Source organism: Perognathus longimembris, chromosome 22 (genome assembly GCF_023159225.1).
Source record: "Perognathus longimembris pacificus isolate PPM17 chromosome 22, ASM2315922v1, whole genome shotgun sequence".
Taxonomy (NCBI): domain Eukaryota; kingdom Metazoa; phylum Chordata; class Mammalia; order Rodentia; family Heteromyidae; genus Perognathus; species Perognathus longimembris.
Genome location: NC_063182.1, coordinates 7,495,302 through 7,517,680, shown reverse-complemented (window position 1 = coordinate 7,517,680; position 22,379 = coordinate 7,495,302). Strand labels below are relative to the sequence as shown.

General features: G+C 45.9%; 1 protein-coding gene across 1 annotated transcript; it reads left to right on the top strand.

The window, feature by feature from the left end:
- Positions 1–1,269: 1,269 nt before the first annotated feature.
- On the top strand, positions 1,270–7,413 carry Zmat2 (zinc finger matrin-type 2). Its single transcript, XM_048331522.1, has 6 exons — positions 1,270–1,340; positions 1,684–1,777; positions 3,151–3,274; positions 4,399–4,472; positions 4,994–5,139; positions 6,416–7,413. The coding sequence occupies exons 1-6, from the start codon at positions 1,323–1,325 to the stop codon at positions 6,557–6,559; spliced, it is 600 nt and encodes a 199-aa protein (XP_048187479.1). The 5' UTR covers positions 1,270–1,322; the 3' UTR covers positions 6,560–7,413.
- The last annotated feature ends 14,966 nt before the right edge of the window (positions 7,414–22,379 follow it).

The window sequence follows — 22,379 nt, the reverse complement described above, 5'->3', positions numbered from 1 at the left end:
TATTTTAATAACTCTTACAGTTATTAAGGGACTTATTTGTATAGGCCATACAAAATGCTTGAGTACACAGTTTTGGCTCATGTGCCTTTTTTTGTGTGTGCCAGTTCTAGGGCTTGAACTAGGGTCTCCCTTAGCTTTTTTGCTCAAGGCTGGTGCTTACCTCTTAAGCCACAGCTCCACTTACAGCTTTTTGTGTGTGGTTAATTGGAGATAAGAGTCTTACTGTCTTCCTTGGGCTGGCTTCAAACTATGATCCTCAGAGTTCAGTCTCCTGAGTAGCTAAGATTATAGGCATGAGCCATTGGCGTCTGGAATCAGAAGCTTTTGTATTCTCTGCAAGTTAACTGCCACAATTTCTCCTTTTTCTGTCTCCCACTGAACTTAAAGTCATATTGCTAAACATATGTGAGCCATTTACCAGAGTGCTTTATTTATTACTCTTCTAGTGTTGATGACCTGCCTTTCCAAGTCTAGTGTTGATTAAATTGTGTTGTACAGATCAAATAACTGTAATGTTCCTCAGTTGAAAAGTTTAGTTTAACCATATGATGGTGGTCCCAACTTGGGCGCCGGTGGTTCATGCTGTAATCCCAGCTACCCAGGAAGCTGAGATTTTAGGATTGAAGTTTGAAGTCAGCCTGAATAGGAAAGTCGGTGAAACTTTGATTAGCCACCGAGGGTGGGGGGCCGGGGGGTGGTTGGGGTGGGGAGGAATGCCCATGGTGGAGGTTTGGCTCTAGTGGTGCGAGCACTAGCCTTGAGCAATAACACTCAGGGACAGCACTCAGCCCCTGAGTTCAAGCCCCACGTCTGCGCCACACACACGATCCCAAGTTCAAAAAGTTCTTTTCTTCCGTGCCTTCGCAAACACTGGTGTGGTCAGGGCCTTGTCCCTCTGGTGTGTGCTGGTAAAAGGGGCAGACCCATAAATAGCCCCACAAAAGAAGGCTTAGGAACGTTTGGCAGTGCCCACAAAGCTGATTAGACACGAGGGCACTGTCCCATAACCTCAGTTTTCTCCTTTGTAAAAGGAGGAACTAGTTTTTGAATTGGTCAGCCAACCCATTCAAGCTTGTTTTGAAACCCATGGGGCAGCGGGGCTGGGGGGGCTGGAGGGTTGTGGGGACGGGACCGTTTGCCCCGGCCCTTACTTCCGTGTTGCTTCACACACCCAGTGCGCCTGCGCCGTCTCCTTGGAGCAGAGGCGGGGCCAGCGAGCCTGTATCAGAATTCCTCTAATCTTATTGGAAGGAGGGCGTGCCTTACGGCAGCAGGTCTCCTTTTGCGACATTTTACGGCTTCCCATTCACTTCGGCGTGAAGATGGCGTCCGGCAGCGGGGTAGGTGTTGTGTGCGAGGAGGCGGTGTGCGGGGTGAGGGTCCCTCTTTCAGGGCTGGGTAAGGACAGACTCGGACACCCGACGGCCCGGCATTTCTTCGTGGTCCGGGTGTCCGGGCCCGAGGACTGCCGTAGGGCCCGGCGCGGGGACAGTGGATGGCGGAGGTCTCCGGGGTTGGGGTCCCGAGGTCCGCCGGTGGCTCTCGGTGCCGTCCCCGGCGACCTGGCTTCCCGAGAGTCCGGGGGGCGGCCTTCGCGGCCAGGTGGCGCCGCTTCTCGGTCCTCTCGGGGTCCGGACGCGGGTAGCGACGGATTCCGAACACTTTCCCCCCCCCCCTCTACAGACAAAAAACTTGGACTTTCGCCGAAAGTGGGACAAAGATGAATACGAGAAACTTGCGGAGAAGAGACTCACGGAAGAGAGAGAAAAGAAGGATGGTGGGTGCTCGCTTCGTCTGGGGCTCCAGGGTGCCTAGGGGCGATGCGGCGAGCGGCGCTCGAGTGGGGAGGTGGAAGGCGCTGCGATCTGAACTCGGGCATTGTTGCTCCCCTGATTCTGGGTTTCTGTAAAAAGTGAGAGCGTGGTGGTGGACCAGAGTGGTTTTGTGGTGCTTCCTCCCCTCGGCCTCCCTCCACTTTCCTTGCTTTGCTTTGCCTCTGCTTGGCTCATTCAGTGCTTTCCTGAAGTGTTGTGCTGCTGAGGTGAGGTCTGTCCGTCCCCGGTCCCGTGTCCCGTGTCTCCCCCCCCCCCCCCCCGCTCCCCTCCTCCCCCCCCCCCCCCGACCTAGGGCTGTTGTTTAGCTTTTTCCACTTAGTGTTCTGTCCCTTGAACCATAGCTTCACTTCTGCAACCTCACTAACTTTCCTACCTAGTCTGACTTCAAACCTTCCTCAGATCTCAGACCCCTGCGTGGTTGTGATTTCCGGCTTGAGCCACCAGGGCCCAGCTTGTCCTTTGAAATTTTCTTAAGGAGAAGGAAAGCATTCTTGATCGCATCAAGATCTTCCCATATAGTGTGAGGAAAGCAGAGGTCCTCACAAGGACGGTTCAGTGGCTCCATTTCTCTGCCTTGCCACCCTATCAGAGAGTTCCCCTCTCATAGAATCCATTTTACAAAAGGAAATGTCAGGGCTGGGATTATGGCTTAGTGGTAGAGCTTGGTATACTTGCAGCCCTGGGTTCATTTTCCTCAGCACCACATAAACAAAAAGCCGGAAGTGGTGCTGAGGCTCAAGTGGTAGAGTGCTAGCCTTGACCAAAAAGAAGCCAGGGACAGTGCTCAGGCCCTGTCCTATTTTCTCATGCTTTTAAACAGATCTACTTTACTCCCACACCACCTTGAACACACTTTTAGTTTTTTTCTAACGTGTTATAAATAGTGCTTTGCCTGTTGGTTATGTGAACACATTTCCTAAACACTGGTCTCCATTTTAAAACTTTAATCCATAAGATTCCTTTTTGTGTTAGGCTAGAGTATCTGCCTGCAAGCCTTAATAAGCATCCTTGCTCTTTTGAAAGACTTGCTTCTCATGAAAATTTAGAGTTCTTTCCCTTCAGTTCCGTTAGTGAGTAGAGAACTTACTGCTTTTAGATATGCTCACTTTAAAATAGAGAAAAAGCATAGAAAGTTAGGTATTGCTTATCATTTCTGATGCCATGTTCTTCCTAGCTACTGCTAAATGCTCATTGATGTCCCTCTTGAAAGAATGAAAGGAGTGAGAGTTGTCCTCTGAATTTGGGGTCTCATGTATTTTCCCTTTTGACTGAGGAACTAATATATTGAGGGTCTTTCTTTCCCACTATGTTTCAGGAAAACCCGTGCAGCCAGTCAAGCGGGAGCTTTTGCGTCACAGGGACTATAAAGTGGACTTGGAATCCAAGCTTGGGAAGACAATTGTCATTACCAAGACAACCCCACAGTCTGAGATGGGAGGGTGAGTAGCTTCCTCTGAAGCCAAAAGTGGGCCTAATAATTAACTCTGTAGTTGGTTTTAGGAAGTAGTGAGGTAGGACCTTAGCCCTAGGCTAGCTATCTTGGTGCTTATAATTTTATCCCTAGATTTGTCTTTATTTGGCCTCCCCAGTCTCAAATTAATACTGGAGTATCTCTAGGAGTGGTCATACTGTGGTCTTCTTCATATTAGGACTATAACTTCTTCATATCTTCAAAGGGATTATTTATTTGTTCTGTAAGGAGAAATGATGGGATTACTGAGATGTCTCTAGGGGATAAATTAGTTGGCATTGGATTAGATCCAAGGAGTTGTTAATAGTGAAAAAAGAGGCTGAGGTCCTAGAATAGTAAAGGCTGTAGTTGTTATGTATTATAGTTATGGAAGGTACCTGTTTAGATACCTTCTTCCCAAACCAAAACTATACCCTATAAGGGTTCCACAGGAGCTTATCACTCTTTTCCTACTATTGCTCTCTATCTATGATTGCCAGCAGGTGGAAAACAGCAATTAAGTGACACTTTTTGGAGCTGTTTAGTAAACCCAGGGTCATCATTCCTTTGTTATCCTTTGTACCAAACAGTTTAGCAGCATAAAATAACAACTCATAATCTGAGCAAAGAATCTGGGAGTAGCTTACAAAGTGATTCTAGCTCAGGGTCTTTTTGTTTTTTGGTGCTGGTCCTGGGGCTTCATCTTAGGGCCTAGGTGCTTTCCCTTTTTATTCAAGGGTAGCGCTCTACCACTTGAGCCACAGCTCCACTTAGGGCTTTTGGGTGATTAATTGGAGTTAAGAGTCTCCCAGATTTTCCTGCCTGAGCTGGCTTTGAACGATGATCCTCATCAGATCTCAGCCTCCTGAGTAGCTAGGACTACAGGCATCATATAATTCTGTCATATTTTTAGTCACAGATCACTTTGGTACAGACTGGGAGGAGGCTGGGAACAAGGGGAGAGTGAAGCTATCATTGGCTCTCCTAGGAATGAAGGGTTTATGAAAATGAAGACTTAACACCTTATTATAAAGTTTTGTTTCTTGGTTAAAAACAGTAAAGTTCTTAAGATTAGATTTGATTCACATATTGTTTCTTTTTCTTACCTGTCAGATATTACTGCAATGTTTGTGACTGTGTGGTGAAAGACTCTATCAACTTCCTGGATCATATTAATGGAAAGAAACGTAAGGCTTGGAGGTAGTTTGTGACCAGGATTGGGACTGTGTTTTGGGTTTTGGAGGGGGAGGAATAGGAGGGAAAAGTTTTTCTCTGGTCTGTGTGTGTGCACGCACGCATGCGCACACATGGCAGTCTTTAGACTTGAAGTCAGAGTCTGGGTGCCATCTTTGAACTTTTTTGCTCAATGTTAGTATTCTACCTGCTAGAACCGCAGCACCATTTCCTGCTTTTTTGGCAATTAATTGGAGATAAGCATCTCATGGACTTTCCCGCCTGGTCTGGGTTTGAACTGCAATCCTCAGATCTCAGCCTCCTGAGTAGGTAGTGTTACAGGCGTAAGCCACCAGTGCCGGGTTTGCTGGTCCTTTTTGATGACTGAGGAGCTCTTCTGGTTGCTTTATTTTTGCCATTAGTTTTGCTGTGTTTTATATGGAGAGTTTGTGGGGTTTTTTTTAAGCTAGCACTAAACTTTTTCAGGGACTGGAGATGTTGTTATAACCTTGCCTTCACTATTGACCTCACCCAGATCAACGGAACCTGGGCATGTCTATGCGTGTGGAACGCTCCACCCTGGATCAGGTGAAGAAACGCTTTGAAGTCAATAAGAAGAAGATGGAAGAGAAGCAGAAGGACTATGATTTTGAGGAAAGGATGAAGGAACTCAGAGAAGAGGTGAGGCTCTCCCATCTCTGATATTTATCTTGGGAAATATGGGTGGACTTTTTCAATCCACTCTTCTCACCCCAAGTGATATCCCTGGATTTGCTTTATAGGAGGGGAAAACTTTTTATCCTTTGAGACGTATGGCTTTAAATCTAGCCTTTTTTTCTCCATATATATTTTGGACAATTACTCTTTCATACAATTTTTAAGATTTAACTTTTTTTTTTCCTCTCCTTTGGCCAGTTCTGGGGCTTGGACTCAGGGCCTGAGCACTGTCCCTGACTTCTTTTTGCTCAAGGCTAGCACTCTGCCATCTGAGCCACAGCGCCACCTCTGGTCATTTTCTATATATGTGGTGCTGGGGAATCGAACCCAGGGCTTTTTCTAGCACAATTTTAGATCCATGGCAAAAATTGAGGGGCAGGCATAAAGATTTGCCCTTTCTTCACATACATACATAGTTCCCCTCTTCCCCCAAAAAACCAAACATCTAAAAAAGAAAAAGAAAAACCCAACAAAACTACAGGTGGGATTAACTAAATGTACTTAATCCTCAAGTGGCCTGTGAGTCCAGGCTGATAGGGCTAGCATTCTGCTCCTTATACTTACTTGTTATGAATCTGGAGCAAGTTACTTAACCCTTATATGCCTCAGTCTCTCCGTATTATAGATCTTAGTGTGTGTGTATTACTTGGAGCAGTTCCTGGCATGTACCCCATACTCCAGAATGCAGTATAGTTTTTTCCTATAACCCTGTTAAAAACTAGAGTTGAACCTTGGGGTGTAGGATTGTAAGCTAACATTTCTTTGTCTTTTTTTTTGTTGTTGTTGTTGTTGGACCTGGGGCTTGAACTCAGAGCCTGGGCACTGTCCTTGAGCCTCTGTGTGCTCAAGCTAGCTCTCTACCACTTGGGCCACAGCTTCGCTTCTGGCTTTTTTCTGCAATTAATTGGAGATAAGAGTCTCACAGACTTTTCTGCCCAGTCTGGCTTTGAACCATGTCCTCAGATCTCAGCCTCCTGAGTAGCTAAGATTACAAGTGTGAGCCACTGGCACCCTGCTTGTCCCTTATTAAATTTAATTAATTAATTAATATTTTGGTGCTGGATTGATCCTAGGGCCTTATACATGTGCCAGGCTAGTAAGTTCTCTACCACTGATTTTGAGATTTTACTGCCTTTGAGATTTTACTTTCTCCTAAAGATAAGAATTTCAATGCTCAATGTCTCTTTCAAAAACATCTCAACTGATTCTGAGTGATTTCCTTCTTTGTCCCCGCTTCCAGGAAGAAAAGGCTAAAGCATACAAGAAAGAGAAGCAGAAGGAGAAGAAAAGGAGAGCGGAGGAGGACTTGACCTTTGAGGAGGATGATGAGATGGCAGCCGTGATGGGCTTCTCTGGCTTTGGTTCCACCAAGAAGAGCTACTGAGCCTCTCTGCGATGGGCCTCATTTTGGCCTATGCTGGACCTAACTGTGTGTGTGTGTGTGTGTGTGTGTGTGTGTGTGTGTGTGTGTGTGTGTGTTGGGGGGGTGGGGGTCATTCCTTTTGGATACTGGGGAAAGTCCTTAAGAGTGTTAATGGAAGGACTCGGGGGTGGGTGACTGTGATTCCCTCTGCCTTGGGGGAGGGCACAGGATTCAGAGGTAGTGCTGCTGCGCATTCCTTCGACCTTAGTTTGTCACCGGAGTCACAAGACCTCTTCCCATCTGAGCTCCTGATAAATGAAGACATCTCCATCAGAGGCTGCTCTCCAGAAACTTCCCCTGCATCTTTCCCTCTTCATCTATCCAACCTCCTGTCTGAGCATCCCAGTTTTCTCCTGCGTTCTGCCTTTGTTTAAATTTTAACTCTTGTTTGCCTGCAACCGAAGGGATCTGACCAGCTCCTCCTTTCGCCATCTTCCTCTGTGGTTCTTCGCCACCTGTGCATGCATGTGTACCGCTGCCTGGGTCAATGGCGTGTGTGGATATGTGTGCATGAATCTGTCACAAAGAGGGGGCCTGAGCTGGAATCTCAGAGCACTGCTGCCCTGGGGCCTAATGTTCTTGGTTTCCTCAGCGCATGTAACAGGCAATTAAATGGGATGAGTGGTGTGGTTTGTGTCTGGTGAGTTTTTTAACATTGTTCTTTTGATGTAGGCTGTTTCAGCATTTCCTGTTTGTTTCACCTTACTGAGGATTTTTCTGTTTTGTCTTCCTTGCGAGCAGGTTCTTGGAGGAACCTGTTTGATGCAAAGGAAGAAAAAAAAATGAAAAAAACAATACAAACCACCCTCCCCTCCCCCCCCCAAAAAATACAACAGCCAAAAAAGCTTGCTATGGGATCCCTTGGGTCTCATACGACATGCATAATAAATGACAGACTGGGCCTGTTTTACATTTGATGGGAACATTCCATCTTCTTTCCTGTGTGTGCGTGTTTCCTTCCCACATTGAGAATTTGCACATAGCCTTTCTTTAAAGGGATCTCCTCTCCCTCTCCCTTTGTTTTGGTGCTGGTACTGCAGCTTGAGCTCCAGGCCTTGCACTCTTACATGGCTTTTTCATTTTCATTTATTTATTTATTTTTTTGGCCAGTCCTGGGGCTTGGACTCAGGGCCTGAGCACTGTCCCTGGCTTTTTGCTCAAGGCTAGCACTCTGCCACTTGAGCCACAGCGCCACTTCTGGCCATTTTCTGTATGTGTGGTCTGGTGCTGGGGAATCGAACCCAGGGCCTCATGTATATGAGGCAGGCACTCTTGCCACTAGGCCATATCCCCAGCCCAGCCCTTTCATTTTCATTTATGACTGTTGCTATACCACTCGAGCCACGCCTCCACTTCCAGGGGTTTGCTAGTTACTGGGTCTTGGGGATTAGGGGCCGGAGGGGAAGCTCCAGGGTGCTAGCTAGTGAGAGAAAGTGGCAAGTATCCAGTTTGAGTCCCGGTCTCCGGTGTATAAAATACAAGTCTTGGGGGTTTGTCTGCCTGGGCTGGCTTTGAGTTGTAATTCTCAGATCTCCGCCTCTTGAGTGGCTAGAGTTATAGGCATGAGCCACTGGTGTCCAGCTCTTCACATCTTAACATTCTTTGTACATAGGGCCCGGACAAAACTGTTGAGCTTTCTGTAATTTCAGGCTCCTTTGACCCTGAGCAGCACATCTTAGGGTTGAACTGGGTGTTTCTTACTATTTGCAGTTTGTGTGTGTACTGGGTCACTCAATTTTGGCACTCAATGTTTTGAGCTGTTGAAGTCTTCGTTGTAGGCAGGGCCTGTTCTGCACATTGTAGGATGTTTAGCAACATCCCTGTCCTACACACAATAACACCCTTCAGTTTGTAACAACTAAAAATGTCTTCCACAGATAACCACTGGCCTTCTCTACTATGTTCTGACTTGATTAGATGGCACAGAGTGACTGTTAAAAGCAAACTCAACAAACAGAACATTGCTTTCTTCTGGCTGAGATTGTGCCAAGTCCAGGGAATGTAGAAGAAAAAGTCTTACATCAAAAGGAATAGTAGTAACTTAAACATCAGATAACTTGGGAAGTCCTTTTTGCTGCCTCTATACTCGAGTAAAGATATCCATTTGGATTAACAGATGGCCAAAGCGTGGGTTTTCTTTCTCTAGCTCATATCCTCTTCTATTTTTATTTTTATTTGGTGTTCACGAGGCTTGAACTCAGGGCCTGAGCACTATCCCTGGGCTTTGTCATTCTAGGCTAGTGCTCTTACCACTTTGAGCCACAGCTCCACTTGGTTTTCTGGTGCTTAGTTGGTGATCAGTCTCACGGACTTTCCTGTGCAAGCTGGCTCTGAACAGAGATCCTCAGATCTCAGCCTCCTGAGTAGCTAGGATTGTAGGTGTGAGCCATTGCTAGCACCCTGTTTCCATACACCTTTCTGTAGCACTTGAAGCTCTGTGGGTCTTGATTTTTGTTGTTGTTTTTGTGGCCAGTCCTGGGCCTTGAACTCAGGGCCTGAGCACTGTCCCTGGCTTCCTTTTGCTCAGGGCTAGCACTCTGCCACTTGAGCCACAGTGCCACTTCTGGCCATTTTCTATATATGTGGTGCTGGGGAATCGAGCCCAGGGCTTCAAGTATACGAGGCAAACCCCTCTGTGGGTCTTGATAAGGAACATATTTGGTCCCCAGTACCACAAACAAGAAGCTGAGGCAGGAAAATGCAGTGATTATAAGCGACTTAGGCCTATGTGTACTGACAGCAAAGTTCCCCGAGACTGTTAGATAAATAAAAAGGAATACCCAACATTTCCTGCAAGCCAGGAATTAGGCTACTGTATGTACGTATGGCCACATTAGCAGGTGGAAGAAAATGCCAAGAAAAGAGAAACCTGCCTTGAAGGGATCTCTACCTTTCCCTGAGGAAAAAAGCCGGAGTTCCAATCCCGAGCAGAAAGGCGAGCCCACGCAGGAAGTCATGCTGGGAGGGGGGCTGGGGGGTCCCGGGCGCGTCTGGGAGGCAGTCTGTACCTTGAAAAGGACACTTGGAGCCCGGTGACGGGGCCGGGGGCACCCGGAGACCTGCGGGGCGGGGAGGGGATCGGGGATCTGGCCCCGGCACTCCCGGGACCGCGTGGGGGCGTGGCTCACGCCGGGGCGTGGCTCACGCCGTGACGTAGGCTTCCTTCCCAGTCAAGAGACGCTAATCCGGGCTCCGCTGCCGGGCTGGCCTTAGCTCAGCGGTTCCTTCGGTCTGCAGCAGTCACAACCGCACACGGGTGGCTCCCCGCCTCGTGGTGGTTCGAAACCCGCGGGCGCTTCCCAGCCCTTTTGTTGCGGTCCCGGCCGGACTGTCATATAACCTCTCGTGTTTGCTTCTACTCTGATAGCTAGCTGCCTGTTGTACTCTTGTCACCTTTCTAGTGTCGTTTTACCTGAGACCCATATATAAATAAATAAATATATAGTTCTTCCTTGGGGACTGTACACACGTTGGGCTCTCTCTCACACAATAAGGATCATACTACCTCTCACTCCGTCTCCTTCCCCCTCTCTCCTATGCCAGCATTTGAATTCCTTCCTCTCTCTCTCCCCCCTGTCTCTCTCCCCTCCTCCTTTTTTTTTTTTTTTTTGGTCAGTCCTAGGACTTGAACTCTGGGCCTAGGCATTGTCCCTGAGCCTCTCTGTGCTCAAGGCTACTACTACTGCTCTAGCACACAAGCCACAGCGCCACTACTGGCTTTGTCTGTGTATGTGGTGCTGAGGAATTGAACCCAGGGCTTGTTGCATGCTAGGCAAGCGCTCCACCACTAAGCCACGTTCCCCAGCCCTTTCTGTCTGATTCTAATGACTGATTATTTTATCTTATTCGCTATCTGAATCCCTTTTCTCAATACTAGTTATTATATTTTAAACTTTTCCCGTGTGTGTGTGTGTGTGTGTGTGAGAGAGAGAGAGAGAGAGAGAGAGAGAGAGAGAGAGAGAGACAGACAGACAGACAGACAGACAGACAGACAGACAGAGGGAGAGAGAGGAGTTGAGCTCAGGACCGCCTTGCTTTTTGGGGCAAGGGCTCTACCACATGAGTCACACCCCCAAACCCCTTTGGATAGCTAATAAATCTAGCTGCCACCTTTATTTCCCTGAAATGATTTTTTTTCCTTTAAAACATTTTTGTTATAAAGCTGATGTACAGAGGGGTTAGAGTTACATAAGTCAGGGAATGAGCATTTTTCTCTTTGAACAATGTCACCTTTCCTTGTCTCCCAGTTTTTACCTCCTGTCCCTACCCATTTTATCTTGATGTATAAAAAACCCGAAAACAACTTGATTATTAGAGTAATTGTGTAAAGGAGGTGCCATTTAACAAAGCACTTTATGACTATGATACAGCTTAATTAGCGTCACTCCCTTCAACATTTTCATTCTCCTTCAACCCGCCCCTTCCCTTACTTTTCTTCTGTGGTATATACAATGAATTCTTGACTGTATTCCTTCCCCCTCTTCCCCTCTTCCTTCATCTACCATTGTGTCCTTGGCACCAACCACTTCCTCTCTTGCAAGTATTCATTTCCTGGTGCTTATTTTCTTGGGATTCCTCTTTCTAAAAGGTTACATGATTTGAACTTAGTGTAGTCTATTTTGACCAACTCTGCTCCTAATCTTTTTTTTTTTTTTGGCCAGTCCTGGGGCTTGAACTCAGGGCCTGAGCACTGTCCCTGGCTTCTTTTTGCTCAAGGCTAGCACTCTGCCACTTGAGCCACAGTGCCACTTCTGGCCATTTTCTGTATATGTGGTGCTGGGGAATCGAACCCAGGGCCTCATGTATATGAGGCAGGCACTCTTGTCACTAGGCCATATCCCCAGCCCCCAGCTCCTACTCTTTAAAAAAATTTTTTTTTGCTGGTCCTGGGGCTTGCGCTCAGGGCCTGGGCACTGTCTCTGAGCTTCTCATTTATTCTCAAGGCTAGCTCTCTACCACATGAACCACAGCGCCACTTTCTGTTTTCTGGTGGACTTTCCTCCCTGGGCTGGCATCTAGCTGTGATCCTCAGATCTCAGCCTCCTGAGGAGCTAGGATTGCAGGCATGAGCCACCAGTGCCCGGGCGTGAGCCACAGCATCTTGTTGGTGGTTAATTGGAGGTAAGAGTCCCATAGACTTCCCTACTGAGCTGGTTCTGAGCTGCAGTCCTCAGATCTGGCCTCCGGAGTAGCTAGCATTACAAGTATGAACCACCCATGCACAGCTCCGAGCCTGGTTTTCAACTCAAGGCCTTGAGCTCAATCCATTTGCTTGCACAAGTACAGCTGAGCACAGCTGAATGATGTATTTTGATTTTCCTGATTTATTGATTTATTTATTTGCCAGTCCTGGGCTTGAACTCAGGGCCTGAGCACTGTCCCTGGCTTCTTTTTGCTCAATGCTAGCACTTGAGCCACAGTGCCACTTCTGGCCATTTTCTGTATATGTGGTGCTGGGGAATCGAACCCAGGGCTTCATGTATACGAGGCAAGCACTCTTGCCACTAGGCCATATTCCCGATTTTCCTGTTTTATGATTAGCTTTTAAAGTGCTGATTTTCATTTTTAGCTTTCTTCATATAACATTTGTGCTTGCTGTTTCTGTGCATTTTGAAAAGTTTTGTTTTCCAGTTTCAATCATTGTGTAAAGAGGGCTGTTTCCCAGGTTTCTTAGTTCAAGAGTGCCCTCTTGTGTTGGCAGAACAGAATGCACATTTTTCTGGTGTGTGTGCAGCAGGTGTGTGTGGGAGTAAAGAAGCACAGTTTGAAGTCTTCTGATTTGTGATCTCTTTTATTTCTGTGGGACTCATGAATACTTTTTGTTATGTTTCCTTATTCTTTTTGCTGGAACTGTGTGTGTGTGTGTGTGTGTGTGTGTGTGTGTGTGTGTGTGTGTGCCCCTAGCAGGGCTTGAACTCAGAGCCTGGGCTTTGTCTGTCCCTTAGCTTTTGTTTTGTTTTTCCTTATCTCCTGCTGTAAGACTTGAGCCACAGTAGCACTTCCGTTTTCAAGCTTTCCTGCCTGGGCTGGTTTTGAGCTGCCATGTCAGCTGTGGCCTCCTGCGGAGCTAGGCTTACACGTGTGAGCTGCTTGCGTGCGTAGGCGAATCACCAGTAGATTGGACTTTCCAGGAGGCGCAGGCCTGGGGCGGAGCCAACTCATGCCTTAATGCTCCCTGGGCTTGCCCGAGAGCATGGAGCGACCCTGCTGTTGGCAGCAGAGCTCCGGGCGTACCTGGCTCTACGCCGCTAGCCCCTAGCTCCCCTGGGGCGGTCCCCACAGTGAGACACCTGCGCGCAGCTCGGTGCCTGGTTTTCAACTCAAGGCCTTGATCTCAATCCACTTGCTTGCACAAGAACAGCTGAGCACAGCTGAATGTGAAGCCTAGACTTCAAACTCCAGTACTAACACACCCACACAACAGCTCAGCCTCCTGAGATTTATTTATTTTTTTTTGCCAGGCCTGGGGCTTCTGAGCTGTGTACACACACACACACACACACACACACACACACACACACACACACATTTTTTTTTTCCAGTGCTGGGGCTTGGGACTCAGGGCCTGAGCACTGTCCCTGGCTTCTTTTTGCTCAAGGCTAGCACTCTACCACTTGAGCCACATCGCTATTTCCGGCTTTTTCTATATATGTGGTGCTGAGGAATTGAACACAGAGCTTCATGCATGCAAGGCAAGAAGCACTCTACCACTAAGCCATGTTCCCAGTCCTGTATTTTTTTCTTTTCAGAAAGGTTATTTCATTTTCCATAAATACTACAGTTTGATTACCCATTTATCTGCGATGGATAATTGGGTTGCTTTTACTTTTTGGCTATTGTGAATAATGTTACTATGAACATGGATATAGAAATACACACACACACATTTCTGCTATTAGATAGGTTGTTCATTTATTTTCTTTTTCTTCTTTTTTTTGTGCCATCCTTGGCTAGAACTCAAGGCCTGGTCACTGTTCCTGAATTTTTTTCAAGGCTAGTGCTCTATCACCTGAGTCACAGCTCTAGCTCTACTTCTGGCTTTTTGGTAATTTATTGGAGATGATAGTCTCACAGACTATCCTCTCTGGGCTGGGTTAGAATAATCATCCTCAGATCTCAGCCTCCTGAGTAGCTAGGATTACAGGTGTGAGACACCAACACCAAGCATTATTCCAGGTTTCTGCCTAGAAGAAGAATTCTGAGTTTTGGGGTAGTTTATTATTATTTTTTTGGTCAATCATGGGGCTTGAACTCAGGGCCTGGAGGCTGTCCTTGAGCTCTTTTGCTCAAACCTAGTGCTCTACCACTTTGAGCTATAGCTCCACTTCCAGTTTTCTGATGGTTAATTGGAGATAAGAGTGTCATGTGGGGGCTGGAGATATGGCCTAGTGGCAAAAGTGCTTGCCCCGTATACATGAGGCCCTGGGTTCGATTCCCCAAGCACCCCATATACAGAAAACGGCCAGAAGGGGCGCTGTGACTCAAGTGGCAGAGTGCTAGCCTTGAGCAAAAAGAAGCCAGGGAACAGTGCTCAGGCCCTGAGTCCAAGTCTCAGGACTGACCAAAAAAAAAAAAAAGAGTGTCAAGATGTTCCTGCCTGGACTGGCTTTGAACCATGATCCTCAGATCTCAGCCTCCTGAGTAGCTAGGAATTATAAATAGTTTATTTTTAATTGTTTAAAAATCTACCATGCTGCTTCCTATAGCATTCCCATATTTTTATATTCCTACTGACAGTGTACAAGTGTTCCAATACTCCACATTCTTACACTTGTTATTTGCAGTGTACTTTGTAGTGTGTGTGTACGTGTGTATGTACATGTGTGGGTGCATGCGCGCATGTGTGTGTATGTGTGTGTGTGTGTTGGTACTGAGGCTTGAACTCAGGACTTCACCCTTTTTGTTCATCTTTCTTGTTCAGAGTGGGCACTTCACCACTTGAATGATACTAGTCCCCCATTTTCCCGGTTAATCAGAGATGAAGTCTCTTTGATTGGCCTTTTCTTTTTTTCCCCAGTCCTGGGGCTTGAACTCAGAGCTTGGGCACTGTTGCTGAATTTCTTTTGCTCAAGGCTAGCACTCTGCCACTTGAGTCACAGTACCACTTCTGGTCTTTTCTGTTTATGTGGTACTGAGGAATCGAACCCGGGGCCTCATGCATGCTAGGCAAGCGCTCTACCACTGAGCCACATTCCCAGGCTGCACCTTAACTTTTGTTCCACTGGAGCTTGATCTCAGGGCCACACTTAAGCCATGCAAGTACTCTATCACTGTACTCCCCAGTACTTTTTTCTTTTATGGTGCTGGTACTGTGGCTTGAATTCAGTACCTGAGTGCTATCCCTAAACTTTTTCCTCCAAGGATAGTGCTCTACCACTTGAGCCACATTTCTACTTGTTTTGTTTATTTGTTTTGTTTTTGTTGCCAGTCCTGGGACTTGGACTCAGGGCCTGAGCACTGTCCCTGGCTTCTTTTTGCTCAAGGCTAGCACTCTGCCACTTGAGCCACAGCGCCACTTCTGGCCGTTTTCTGTATATGTGGTGCTGGGGAATCGAACCCAGGGCTTCATGTATGCTAGGCAAGCACTCTACCAGTAGGCCACATTCCCAACTCCCAAAGTTCCACTTTTGGTGATTCTTGTTCTTCTTCTTGTTCTTCTTCTTGTTCTTGTTCTTCTTCTTGTTCTTCTTCTTCTTCTTCTTCTTCTTCTTCTTGTTCTTCTTCTTGTTCTTCTTCTTGTTCTTCTTCTTGTTCTTCTTCTTCTTCTTCTTCTTCTTCTTCTTCTTCTTCTTCTTCTTCTTCTTCTTCTTCTTCTTCTTCTTCTTCTTTTGGTTGTTAATTGGAGAGGAGTTACAGAGACTTTCTTGACTACACTGGCTTCAAACAGGTCCTCAGGTCTCAAACTTCTGAGTAGCTAAGATTCTAGGCATGAGCTGCTGGTACTTCTTGTTCATAGTCTGTAAGTCTTCATGAGCTTAAAGTACTGAGATCAGAGGCTAGCGGTTCAAATCCAGCATGGGCAGAAAAGTCATCAAACTCCAATTAACTAGAAAAATGATGGGCTGGAGGCATGGCTCAAGTCCATCTGATTCCTCTCTCTCCTTTCTCTTTCTCATCAGCTAACTGGGGTCCTTTTCTTTCTGCCTAGATGGCTTTACGGGTAGACAGGGAGAAATTCTTACAGTGCTGGCAATCCTGAACCTTTGACTGCTTGAGGCCCAGAGACTGGACTGGAAGCTCCATAGCTCTAAGCCCTGAGAGGGAGAGACCTGTGGCTCCAGGCTTTAGAAGCGAGAGCCCGTGACTGTGGACACTCTGGGTGGGGGCTTTTTGCTTTGAGCTTAACCACTGATGTCCTTGACACTTGTAGTGATTATAATCCATAGCTTCCAGCAGCGGCGCACAGCAGCAAGTAGCAACAGGCAGTGCTGTCTGGTTTCAGCTTTGATACAGTCTTCAGAGGCTGGGACATTCAACTGTACAGGGACAGGCATAGAATGTCAAGATCCTCAGCCTTGAATAGTGGCTAGTGTTACAACCCTTAGGCTTCAAGTGTCTGAAATCTTAGCTGTTAAGGCTTGGCAACTCTCTGGAACTTCTAGCAAACAGGCCCCACAGTTTGTTGCCTTCAGTGATTCATAGCCCTTATTGTTCGGTTGTCTTGGCTCTCATTCCTTCTGCTTTTTCTTTGCTACTGCTGCTATTGCTGCTGCCGCTACTTTTGCTGCACTATTTCTTTTTTTTTTTTTTTTTTTTTTTGGCCAGTCCTGGGCCTTGGACTCAGGGCCTGAGCACTGTCCCTGGCTTCCTTTTTGCTCAAGGCTAGCACTCTGCCACTTGAGCCACAGCGCCACTTCTGGCCGTTTTCTGTATATGTGGTGCTGGGGAATCGAACCCAGGGCCTCATGTATACGAGGCAAGCTCTTTCGCCACTAGGCCATATTCCCAGCCCGAAATCTTTTTTTTTTTTGCCAGTCCTGGGGCTTGGACTCAGGGCCTGAGCACTGTCCCTGGCTTCTTTTTGCTCAAGGCTAGCACTCTGCCACTTGAGCCACAGCGCCACTTCTGGCCATTTTCTGTATATGTGGTGCTGGGGAATTGAACCCAGGGCCTCATATATACGAGGCAAGCACTCTTGCCACTAGGCCATATCCCCCTGTAGCACTATTTCTACCATCTGCTTTTTGTATGACCAGCGATACAGATAGTGATACAGTAGTGATAGTGGTAGTGATATAGCTCCAAAGTAGATAAGAAAGAAATACTCAAGAGAATGCTTCTTTTAGGCCTAACATTGCAATACCAAGTTGTCTCTTGGCTAGTTCAAACAAGGAGCCAGACTAATCACATAGTCAGAAAGGGATCATGGGAAGGATATTGTACAGCAACTATGGCAGTCTTTTTTTTTTTTTTTTTTGTCAGTTGTGGGGCTTGAAATCTGGGCCTGGGTGCTGTCCCTGAGCTCTTCAGCTCAAGGCTAGCATTCTACCACTTGAGCCACAGTGCCACTTCCGGTTTTCTGGTGGTTGATTGGTGGTTGAAAGCCTGCCCAGGCTGGCTTTGAACCACCCTCTTCAGATCTCAGCCTCCCGAGTAGCTAGGATGACAGGCCTGAGCCACCGGTGCCTGGCTCACTCCTGGCAGTCTTTTATGCAGATGATGACTCATTCGGGCCAAATCAGAACAGTCTTTCATGAAAATGTACTGCTTACACCAATCAGAGGACTTCTAATGAACCACCAAGGGATTGGCTCCACCTTTCATTTGCGTGGAAATGCCTGGAGGCATTTCTAGAGTTCAATGAAGCTTGTGATTGCAAAATGACCCAAGTAAGTAGTTCCTAACACTTGTGATTGGGACAGTGTTTTCAGGAGCAGGAGTTAGGCTTCAGTAGCAAGTATCTGTGGTTGCTGTGTAGCTTCAAGGAATCCATGGAGTGAGTGGTCACACAGTCAGTGCTGGCATGAGAGTAGTTTAGGTACCTGCTTGGCTAATGGTCTTCAAGTGAACTCAAGGCAGCCAGAGTATCTGGAAATCCATTAGAGAATCAAAACTCCTGGTGCTGAACATCTTAGCTTACTCTGATTTTTTTTTTTTTTGCCGGTCCTGGGCCTTGGACTCAGGGCCTGAGCACTGTCCCTGGCTTCTTTTTGCTCAAGGCTAGCACTCTGCCACTTGAGCCACAGCGCCACTTCTGGCCATTTTCCATATATGTGGTGCTGAGGAATCGAACCCACGGCTTCATGTATACGAAGCAAGCACTCTTGCCACTAGGCCATATTCCCAGCCCTTTGCATGTGATTTTGTAGAATATTGACCTTTTCATCCAGAGAATTTTCTGCTCTTCTTCATTTTAGATTTTCTGTAGCTTTTTTTGGACATTTTAATGTTCGTGATAGTATCAATGCTGAGAGTCTTATTTTTTCTTGTTCCTTATAGCATTTATATTTTTCTATAGCCATTACACTGATTAGGGCCTTTAATAAAAACAATGATGACGGTGGTGACTAAAATTAGTGCTAGAGGCCTGGGAATGTAGCAGAGTGCTATCCTTGAGCAAAAGAGCTCAGGGATAATGCCCAGGCCCTGAATTCAAGTCCCATGATCAACCAAAAATATATAAATTAAATAAATAAATAAATAATAGATAAATACATGGGGGGAGGAAAATGGGGAGGGGGAACACCGGGGTGGGGGAGGGGAGGGAACGAGGGAGGAGGTATCAAGTTTGATAAGAAATGTACGCACTACCCTCTGAATGAAAGTGTAACCCCTCTGTACATCACTTTGACAATAAAGAAATAAATTACAAAAAAGAAAAATGCAGGCTTAGAGTGAAATGTGGGGGGAAAATTTCAAGCATGACCTAGTGCTGGTGGCTTATACTTGTAATCCTGACTACTCAAGAGGCTGAGAAATGAGGATCACAGTCCAAAGCCAGGCCAGGAGCAAAGTCTATGAAAGTCTTATTTCTAATTATCTGCAAAAAAGAAAAGTCAGAAATGGAGCTGTGGGTCTGGGGATATAGCCTAGTGGCAAGAGTGCCTGCCTCGGATACACGAGGCCCTAGGTTCGATTCCCCAGCACCACATATACAGAAAACGGCCAGAAGCGGCGCTGTGGCTCAAGTGGCAGAGTGCTAGCCTTGAGCGGGAAGAAGCCAGGGACAGTGCTCAGGCCCTGAGTCCAAGGCCCAGGACTGGCCAAAAAAAATAAATAAAGAAAGAAATGGAGCTGTGGCTTAAGTGGTAGATCACTATCCTCGAAAAAATCTTAAAGATAGTGCCCAGACCCTGAGTTAAAGACCAAGACCAGCAAATATTCTCTCTCTCTGTCTTTGTCTCTCCCTCCCTCCCTCTCTTCCTCCCTCCCTCCCTCCCTCCCTGCCTCTCTCCCTCCTTCTCCCCTCTCTCCCCCTCTGCTCTCTGTCTCTCTCCCTCTTCTCTCTAAGCAAATGCAGGAGTAACAATATTCATGTCTAAAACAGCAAATTTTTTTTTTTTTTTTTTTTTTTTTTTGCCAGTCCTGGGGCTTGGACTCAGGGCCTGAGCACTGTCCCTGGCTTCTTTTTGCTCAAGGCTAGCACTCTGCCACTTGAGCCACAGCGCCACTTCTGGCCATTTTCTGTATATGTGGTGCTAGGGAATTGAACCCAGGGCCTCAGGTATACGAGGCAAGCACTCTTGCCACTAGGCCATATCCCCAGCCCTAAAACAGCAAATTTTAAAGCAAAATTAGAAGTGACAAATAGGGTTGCTTCATATTGGTAAAAAAAAATTGTGAGGAAGATAACTTGCAGGAATTAAAACACACCCCACATGGGTGCACCCAGTTTAGTAAAGTAAACACAACTGGTCCTAAAACCACAAATATATATCCCTTTGACTTTTGCTTAAAGTCCAATTTGTCATATAAAAGTTTAACCAGTTCCCCTTGCTTTTGGTTTCCACTTTTCCATCACTTCACCTTCACTCTGTTTGGACCTCTTCCAAAGAGGCTTGTCTCTTTCAGACAACACATCTTGCCAATCTAATTATCCAGGTTCTGTATTTTGATTAAAAAGTTAAGATCATTCATATTAAAGGTTATGATTCTGAGTTATTTCCTGTTTTCTGTAATTCCAGGTTGGGTTTTTGTTTTCCAGGTTGGTTCTAGTATTCTTTGCTCTTTCTCCCATAGTCATCTTGGATAGTTGCTGAGTTGAGTAAGTTTGGTGCTCTCATAATTCTCATGTTTTTGTCTATTCCTGTTATGAAATCTCTTCTTTCCTGAGTTATCTTTGCTGTGACTGTCTTCTTCTATGCATAGTATTCCTTTAATAGCTTATATAATTACAAGCTTTGTGGACATGAACTACTTTAGCTATGCTTATTTTTATATCTCCATTAAATTGGTAAGATACATTTTCTGGTTGTAGTAATTCAGGTTGTCAGTTATTTTTTTTTATAGCTTGATACATTACTCTCTGCATTTGTGGCTTTCTGCCACTAGGTCTGAGGTAATTCTTCTTTCTTTCTTTCTTTTTTTGCCAGTCCTGGGGCTTGAACTCAGGGCCTGAGCACTGTCCCTGGCTTCTTTTTACTCAAGACTAGCACTCTACCACTTGAGCTACAGCACCACTTCTGTTTTTTTCTATATATGTGGTACTGAGGAATCGAACCCAGGGCTTCATGTATTTGAGGCAAGCATTCTTCCACTAGGCCACATTCCCAGCCTCTGAGGTAATTCTGATATGTTTAATTTTGTAAGATAGTTGACCTGCAAGAGTAAAGTCTTGCAGCTTTCAGTATCTTTGGTATTTTAGTGTCCTTGGTATTTCAGTATCTTGGCATTTTAACTACAACCTTGACCATTATAATTGTAATAACTATTTATGTTTAGATCTTTTTTTTTTTTTTGCCAGTCCCCTGGGCCTTGGACTCAGGGCCTGAGCACTGTCCCTGGCTTCTTTTTGTTCAAGGCTAGCACTCTACCACTTGAGCCACAGCGCCACTTCTGGCCGTTTTCTATATATGTGGTGCTGGGGACTTGAATCCAGGGCTTCATGTATGGAAGGCAAGCACTCTTGCCACTAGGCTATATTCCCAGCCACATGTTTAGGTCTTTTTGAGATTCTCAATGCCTCCTATTCTTAGATATTGATATATTTCCCAAGATTGATATTTATAAGCATTACTTATTTATATTTTATGTGCTTTTAGTTTGTATCTCAGCTCATTCTCCTACCACTGGATTTTTAGGTTTGGTGTCTTTGGAATTTTTTTTTTTCTTGTTTGCCAGTTCTGGGGATAGAACTCAAGACCTGGGTGCTGTCCCTGAGTTTCTTCTGCTCAAGGCTAGTGCTCTACCACTTTAGCCACAGCACCACTTCTGGACTTTTCTTAGAAGTTTATTACAGATGAGAGTCTCACCGATTTTCCTTCCCAGGCTGGCTTTGAACTGTGATCATCAGATCTTAGCCTCCTGAGTAGCTAGGCTTACAGGTATGAGGTACCACTCATCTAAGTTAGGTTTCTTTATCATATCCTAGAACTCCCCCCCCCATACTGGGGCATAAACTCAAGTCCTCCTGCTCTCAAGGGATGGTGCTCTACCACTTGAGCCATGGTTCTAAGTCTGGCTTTTTGCTGGTTAATTGGAGATAAGAGTCTCAGACTTTCCTGCCTAGACTGGCTTTGAACAGTGATCCTTAGATCTCATCCTCCTTAGTAGCTAAGATTATAGATGTGAGAAAACAGCCCCAGACATGTCCTAAGTTCTTGAAAATTGTTGGTATGCTAGTTATTTATTTATTTTTGATGGTCCTGGAGCTTGAACTTGAGGCCTAGACATTGTCCCTGAGCACTTTTGCTCAAGACTAGCACTCTACCACTTTGAGCCACAGCACCACTTCTGGTTTTCTGGTGGTTAATTGTAGATAAGAGTCTCACAGACTTTTCTGCCTGGGCTTGCTTCAAACTGTGATCCTCAGAACTCAGCCTCCTGAGTAGTTATGATTACAGATGTGAGCCACCGCTGCCCAGAGATTTTTTTTCTTTATAATGGCATCTGTGTGTAATATTTCCTTTACCTTCTCTTTTATCCTTGATGTTATTTCTTCTTTTCTAGCCTACTGATGATGCTCTACCCTGTATTTCTTGTGTGTGTGTGTGTGTGTGTGCGCACGCACACATGTGTGCATGGGCGCCAGTCCTGGGTCTTGAACTCAGGGCCTGGTGCTGTCCCTTAGGCTAGTGCTTTACAACTTGAGCCACTGTTACACTTCTAGCTTTTTTTTTTTTTTAGTGGTTAATTGGAGATTAAAATCTCACAAATGGGCTGGGAATATGGCCTAGTGGCAAGAGTACTTGCCTTGTATACATGAAGCCCTGGTTTGATTCCCCAGCACCACATATGTAGAAAAAGTCAGAAGTGGCGCTGTGGCTCAAGAGGTAGAGTGCTAGCCTTGAGCAGAAAGAAGCCAGGGACAGTGCTCAGGCCCTGAGGTCAAGCCCCAGAACTGGCAAAAAAAAAAAAAAAAAAGAATCTCACAAACTTACTGCCCAAGCTGGCTTTGAACTACAAACCTCAGATGTCAGCCTTTTGAGTAGCTAGGATTACAGGCACCAGTGACTTGCATACAGTTCTTCTGTGTTTAATTAGTTTATTGAGCTTTCATTTACAATATTTCCATTTGTTTGTTCACTTTTCACCCTAGAATCTCAATTTCCTTAATGAATTTCTCCACCATAACACTGACTTTCTTTTTCAGTTTATAGTTTGATTTCTTTCCTACATTTAC